Source organism: Hevea brasiliensis, chromosome 10 (assembly GCF_030052815.1).
Source record: "Hevea brasiliensis isolate MT/VB/25A 57/8 chromosome 10, ASM3005281v1, whole genome shotgun sequence".
Taxonomy (NCBI): domain Eukaryota; kingdom Viridiplantae; phylum Streptophyta; class Magnoliopsida; order Malpighiales; family Euphorbiaceae; genus Hevea; species Hevea brasiliensis.
Genome location: NC_079502.1, coordinates 95,216,459 through 95,223,455, shown reverse-complemented (window position 1 = coordinate 95,223,455; position 6,997 = coordinate 95,216,459). Strand labels below are relative to the sequence as shown.

General features: G+C 33.2%; 1 protein-coding gene across 1 annotated transcript; it reads right to left on the bottom strand.

Moving 5' to 3' along the window:
• Nucleotides 1-2,603: 2,603 nt before the first annotated feature.
• On the bottom strand, nucleotides 2,604-4,718 carry LOC110646310 (uncharacterized). Its single transcript, XM_021799711.2, has 3 exons — nucleotides 3,897-4,718; nucleotides 3,615-3,800; nucleotides 2,604-3,169 (listed from the first exon to the last, which is right to left on the bottom strand). The coding sequence occupies exons 1-3, from the start codon at nucleotides 4,386-4,388 to the stop codon at nucleotides 2,885-2,887; spliced, it is 963 nt and encodes a 320-aa protein (XP_021655403.2). The 5' UTR covers nucleotides 4,389-4,718; the 3' UTR covers nucleotides 2,604-2,884.
• Between the last annotated feature and the right edge of the window lie 2,279 nt (nucleotides 4,719-6,997).

Below are 6,997 nucleotides of genomic sequence, written 5' to 3'. Positions count from 1 at the left end.
AGGAACTAAGAAATTTTATGGTGAGAATTGGTGAAATTTGAAGCTTAGAAGGAAGATTATCAATGGAGGAGATGAGAAGCATGGTTCAGCCACTCTTGAAGAAGAAGAAGAAAATTGATTTTTAATGAAATTTGTCTCTATTTAAGCTCTTCCTTATCTCTTATAACTATTTGTTAAATTTCAATTGGTCAAGCTTTTTAATGATGTCATTATGACATCATGCTTGTGCAATAATGTATTTCTTTTTTTTTTTCTTTTCTTTTCTTTTCTTTTCCCATTTTCCATACCATAAATCATGATTTAATTTATTTTATGTGTTTTAATCTCTCTCATTTTAATTGACATTTAGGTCAAAATTCAACTATGGGGTTGAAATGACCAAAATGCCATTCATTATGCTGATCGGATTATTTTTAGTCTGTACTGATAAATAAATTCTTCTAAATTTTTTTTGGCATTTCTAATATCATTTATGCCTCATTAGACCTTTAATTAAGTCTCAAAATTATCTCTTAGGGTTCCTCGTAGGTCTGGGGTCGGCAACTGACTTCATAGTTGCTTTCCAGTACGGTCACCCATCGCTATGACTCCGGCTCGTTTAACTGAGTTGTACTTCGCTTCTTTTATTTTTCTTTAATTTTACTTAGTCTTTATTCAGTCAATTTATGTTTCCTTACTCTAGTTTGAGTATAGTTTCAGACATCCTAACTGTCTGAACAGACGTTAGTCATTGAAATAGTGAAATGTACAGACTACCTAAAGTGAGGGTATTACATATAATCTTATGAGAGGGCAAGAAAATTTTGATTTGCATATATAATAATAATAATAATAAAGAAAGAAAAGAAAACCCACCGACTAATCCAGATCGTAAATATGGTGATTTTTATGGGTCCAGGCAACAACTCTTGGCCATAATCCAGTTATGTTTTCTCAGGAGTTTGCAATTTTCCCCTCACAGCCCATCTGATCTTCTGTCTCAATCATAACTTATAATTGATTACATATTGCCAAAATATAAAATAATATATAACAAATTATTTGTGAAGACCAACTTAAGGGATCTGAAAAGTAGGAAAGCATCCTGGAAAATATTCGCTGGATTCCTTGTCATTCCTTCATATGTCATTCTTCAGGATTTTCAGAAATGTGCTAATTTTTGCATTTTGTTGAGGGATTCTAGTAGGGTTTAGCTCTTGCTGGCGGCTTCTTTTGGCTGATCAAAACCTGGGTTAACTTGTGATTACAGAATTTTCATTTGTTCAAATTTAATTTCGTATTAACAAGTGTGATAAAATTTTGTAAAACTTTAATCAAAATTTTCATGTGATGATAAAATATAATTACTAAAATATTTATTTGATTACCATGTTAAAAACATGAATAAAATTTTATTAAAATATAAAAATAATAAATTCATTTTAACACAAACTAGCACCAAGTGACTTTACTAATATAAATTAAACTTAATTATCATATTGAAATTGATTTTATTTTAATAATTATTGGTTGAAATTAACCCACTGTATCATTAATTGCCTCAAGAATCTTTTTAAAAAAGTGAAATAATTACTTAAAGCATGTTATAGTCATTAACAGATAATTAATGCAATAATAATGGGGCCAAGATTTCATAAAGAGTGATATTTGGATAAAAAGAAAACGCTATAAACATTCAAAGAGGGCTCATGCAATTCCATTAAAATTGAAATTTTCATTCTCTTATCCCAATTATAATTTTTTTATATAAATTAGTGTTTTTTCATTATAAATTAATGATTCATACAGTAGGATGATAATTGGAACTCAGCAGCAAAAAAATTTACCATATCTTCCTTTTAATTTAAATCTATGTGATAATGGGCATGAATCACATCATTAATTATCATTTAATTATGTTAAATAAAAGGTGTGGACATGAATTGTGTGTAATTAAAGGTAAGTGACAAGGAATTGTCATTTGATGCATACAAAATGCCAATGTTAGTTACTATTGCTTTGCTTGAGAAACATGTGATTGATATAGGAGCTGTGAAAAGGGTTTATAATGCAATATGATCCATGTAGCTTTCACATTGATACCTTTCATTTTGTTGGTAGGATCATGCTTTTTGCTTGGAGTTGGTTAGGAAGCTTTTCTTTTATGTATATATATAAATATGAAATAACTTGAATATAAAAGAAGCTCAATATTACTTCTCATAATTGTAGTAGACTCAATATATGGTGGGAAAAAGTTTAGGGATAGAAGCCAATAGATAGGTATAATGTGTCCTTCATCAATGAGAAACTCCAACAGCAGTTAATGAGATCTAAACTGGAGATGGGATATATTAAGAATCAAATATTTAACTGTTTAAACTCTGTAGACATTAAAATTTTTAAATAATTAATTATTTACTAGTTAATTTTATCGAGTTTTTTAACAAAATCCCTCATTTATATATTACTTGAACTCAAAGAAAGGTCAAATAATTATATAAACTTAACCTATTAGGAGCAGGTGGAGGATTAATTTAAGTATCAATCTCTTGAGAGGGCAAGAAAAATTTGAGGCGTATATATAAAACAAATAATAATAAATAAAGAAAGAAAAGAAAACACACCGACGAATCCAGATTGTAGATATGGTGATTTGTATGGGTCCAGGCAACAACTCATGACCATAATCCAGTTTATGTTTTCTCAGGAGGTTGCAATCTTCCCCTCACCCCCCATCTTCTGTCTCAATCAAAACTTATAATTGATTACATATTGCCAAAATATAAGATAATATATAACAAATTAAATAATAAAAATAATAATATATAACTCCCTAGCCTTTTGTTTCCTTCCAAGTTCATGCATGATCAAGGAGATGTAACTATAATAATTGAATTAATTTTTACTGATAAGTGCAATTGTTCTTGAGCGAAATTGCCATATTCATTTTCATTGGGTCCATGACCACCGTGCATTCCACCCTCTTATAGAACTTGGGCTTCACCAGCTTGCCCAGAACATAAGCTCTTGAACGAACCATGAAGTTAAGTGTCAATGGCACTGGTTGAGTTGGCGCACCATTCAAGCTGCCCAAGTTAACTCCCCCACCATACAAGGGTATACTACTCCCCTTTACATTTACTGTTAGTGATCTTTGACTCTTTCTTGATTGATAGAACTTTCTCATCTGCAAAACCCATTATCCAATAATAAATTCCATATACAAATTAAAGCTTCCACATATAATTCCAATAAAAATAATTTAACAATGAGTACATATATGTTTACATTATTTGTAAATCAAATTCACCTTATTTTCATAAAGTTTCCAGGATCAAGAATCAAAATTCATCTCATGTTTTCACTATATATGTTTGTGGTTTTTATTCATGAACATTACTTGAAATTGAAATGAAAAACCAAAGTAACATATATGTTTGTGGTTTTTATTCATGAACATTACTTGAAATTGAAATGAAAAACCAAAGTAACATATATAATTTCAACGTAACAGTTACTTATCATAAAGAAAATTCACACACAATAATTAGTCAATAAGAATAGCATTTTTCCTAAAGAAAACCGTAATGCAAAGTAATTATATATAGAGTGAAAATTAGAGAATTGCTCACGGTTCCAGTAGCTACAGTGAGCTGAGAGTAAGTTAGATCTAAAGGTGTTGCTTTTACATGAACCCCAAAGAACGTAGCAGTGTTGCGAAATGTGAGCTTCACCGAGCAGTTCATGGACACCAATTCTGTAGCTACTCCAGAGAAATCCGAACCAGCTTGTACTACAAATTGATCAAAAACTATACTCTACAACCAAACAATTAAACAATCAATGCCCCATTTCAATATTCAACCTCCTCTTGAATATTTTCATTCATATGCTTGGTGTAGTTAATTAATTACCTTCATAATGATTGTAGGTTTCTGAGGTCGACTTGCACCCCAAAGAATCAACGAAAACACACAGAAAAGTACAAAGAAGCCCACAACAAAAGCAAGAAAATAGCAACGACGAGGCAAGCCATATTGGGGAATATCACCATCCAGAAGACCCTCCTCTTCAATGGCGTCAAACTCCTTCCATGGTTTCCGGCTGACTTTGAGGTTGGCTCCATCAGTCTTGCGATGGGGCTTGAGGGAGCCAGAGAAGCGGGTAGAGGAGGACTCGCGGGAGTGAGGCCCTAAGGAAGAGTTAGAGTGGGAATGAGGAGGAGACCCCATGGGGCTAAGAACTGGAGTGGAATGGAATGAGTTGGTGGTTTTCTCGCCATCATGGGAGTCTCTTGACGGGCTTTGCACGTAGTATACAGGGCGGCGAGGCGGAGATGACCTTGCGGGAGATGACTGGGTTAGGCTGCTTACCTCTGAATCTGTCTTCGAGAGCTGAGTTGACATTGCTTGCTATAGTTTTTGACAAATAAACTGAAGCAAATTCTTGAAAATGGAGCTGATGGGTATTACAGATTTGTGCAGAGGAGATGGGGAAGTGAGGAGGAGGAGGAGAAAGTAGTGTGTTTGATTATTTTTTCTATTTTTTAGGATCTCTAGATCGTACGTTATGGAGGAGCACGTTGCTATCTGTTTTGTTTAATGATATCGAAGTGTTGGTTGTGAAAGCTAATTAATAGCAGAAGCCATCAAGGTGGGCTTAGCAGCAACTATCCAGGATTTGCCTACTTGATCATGTTTTCCAAGCCTCTGCAAGCTGGAAAAAAACAGGGGGCAGTATTGTGTTTGGGCCACCTGTACAGACTTTGGCCCAAAATCTCCCGCTGGTTGCTACAGCTACTTCTACCATGCGTTGGAGTAAGGTCCAAGAACTAAATTATTATATGCATAATAATCTTACTATTTACATCAATTAAAGCTTATTTTTGTTTTGATATAGACGTAGTTCTCTAAACACGTGTCTTATACTAGTATATGAAGAGAAAAAATGGGGAGCAGATCCGTAACCCCGTAGAAGTAATGAAGACCATACCAGACAAAGAAAATACATCTCTTAAGAAGATTTCCCAGATCCAATTCCTTTAGGAAGAGAAAGAAGAAGAAGCAAGATCTAACTGGTGAATCAGCTTGTGGGCAATGAGTGCTTACTTGAGGACCCTTCTAATATGCCAGAGCCTAACTGCCTAAAATTGATTGAATGCATGAGTACTGTTATCCGAATTTATTAAATGAATGGTTAATTAAGTAATTTACACGCTTTTCTTATAGTGAAATAATTTAATTCTTTTTAATTACAAAAATTATTTTTAAAATAACAAAAATAAAACATAATTACACAATAATTCAATTGAATTTTTTTTTATGAATGATTTATTACAAATAAAGTTTTAAATATTTAAGTGATAATACATTTAAAAATATTTAATTTATAAATTGATCACACATGGTCCTTTGACCAACTAAGGAGCATATATATATATATATATATATGCTGGGACAATATTCATATATATAAAAGATGGATCATACAATTTCTAGTATGATTGTTTAACTCCTATCGATTCGATGAATCATCTAGCCTGCTGAATAAAGACCTAAATAGAGTTAGAGCCCTTCTTCGCATAACGACTTTGAGAGAAGGAACACTCTCCTAATGAAGTGTCATATACGACAAAAAGATAAACATATTAATTAGCCAAATAATCGGCGTACTGTATCATCATTACTGATAGAATAATTGTCATGATAGGAGCAATGAGATATCTATTATTAGGGTTAAACCTTGAGGATATACCAAAAAAGCTGGAGTCTACCATTAAACTATTGTCGGCCTAGGCTTAGCCTAGTGGCCAAGACATTGCTCACCCTAGACAATTCCCGAGTTTAAGCACCCCCAACAAAATGTACCTTTGACAAAAAAAAAAATACCATTAAACTATTATTTTTCACATTGCATTTGGCACTTCTCTACGGATTGATTGTTCAATATATAAGGTTGCATTTTTTATTAGGTAAGCCATTGAGACCTATACATTCTCAATTCATATTTTCCTTCTAAACTATTCCTTTGACCTTGGCTAATTTAGTTATCGGAGTGCCAATGGGGAATAGTACCCCTTGGCTCTTTAACGTCTCTTTATCTTGCAGGCGAAAGTATTACCATCATCACCCCTTGGTTGAGGAGTATTCCATCCATATTTCTAACCCCTTTCCTTGGTTGAGGAGTATTCCATCCATATTTCTAACCCCTTTCTCATATATCCTTCATCTATTAGATCTTTAAACATCTATTAACGTCACTCATCCATTGTACCTCGAGCATCACAAGACATCAAGTTACATATCACTTATTTCAGTGAAGTCTTCACCAAGGGCCACCGTATTTTATGGGGGGCTTGTTATGGGGTTTTCAGCAAGCTTCAGGATGCTTGGGTATCTCTATAATGGCCCCGTGGAGCTGAAGCTATACAATTAGCTATCTTTGAGTGCTGGTTTTGGCACCCCTACAGCCACACAAATGCGAGTTAAAAAAAATTATTTGAATTATAATTTAGAGAATTTAAAATTACAATTTATTTTTTTATTAAAGTAAAAATTTTCACTCATATATTATTTATAACTTTATTGTTGAAAAAATAAAATTTGTATTTATTTTTTGTTATTATATGTGACTTAATTTAAATACTATTCATAACAAAAGAATTTACCCCATCAAGGATCATTAAAAAATGGTGTTCTTCGGCAAAAATCCAATCCAATATTCAATCAACCAAATTGTGATATCATTGCCTCGGAGTGATGCTGTCTCATCACCGCAGACCAGAGTAGCCCAATGAAAAAGTGATAGAGACACTGATGACGGGTATTGATGGTACATCTGATACTAGTAAAGCACTTAAAGGTTTTCTTCCAATTAGTGGAGGAGATGCTCTTTTCATTCATCCTCATTTCCTTATAAACATTCCAGTTGCTCTGTTGATTTCAAGTCTGCATATCTGCCTTGAAAGATCACCACATATTTGCTTCCAACACATCAAGGCTATGCCATCCAAATC

Coding starts and splice junctions, on each gene's coding strand:
- LOC110646310 (XM_021799711.2), bottom strand. CDS start 4,388: ATGTCAACTCAGCTCTCGAAGACAGATTCAGAGGTAAGCAGCCTAACC. Junction 3,801..3,896: donor AACCTACAATCATTATGAAG/GTAATTAATTAA, acceptor GTTTGGTTGTAG/AGTATAGTTTTTGATCAATT. Junction 3,170..3,614: donor TCACTGTAGCTACTGGAACC/GTGAGCAATTCT, acceptor TGGGTTTTGCAG/ATGAGAAAGTTCTATCAATC.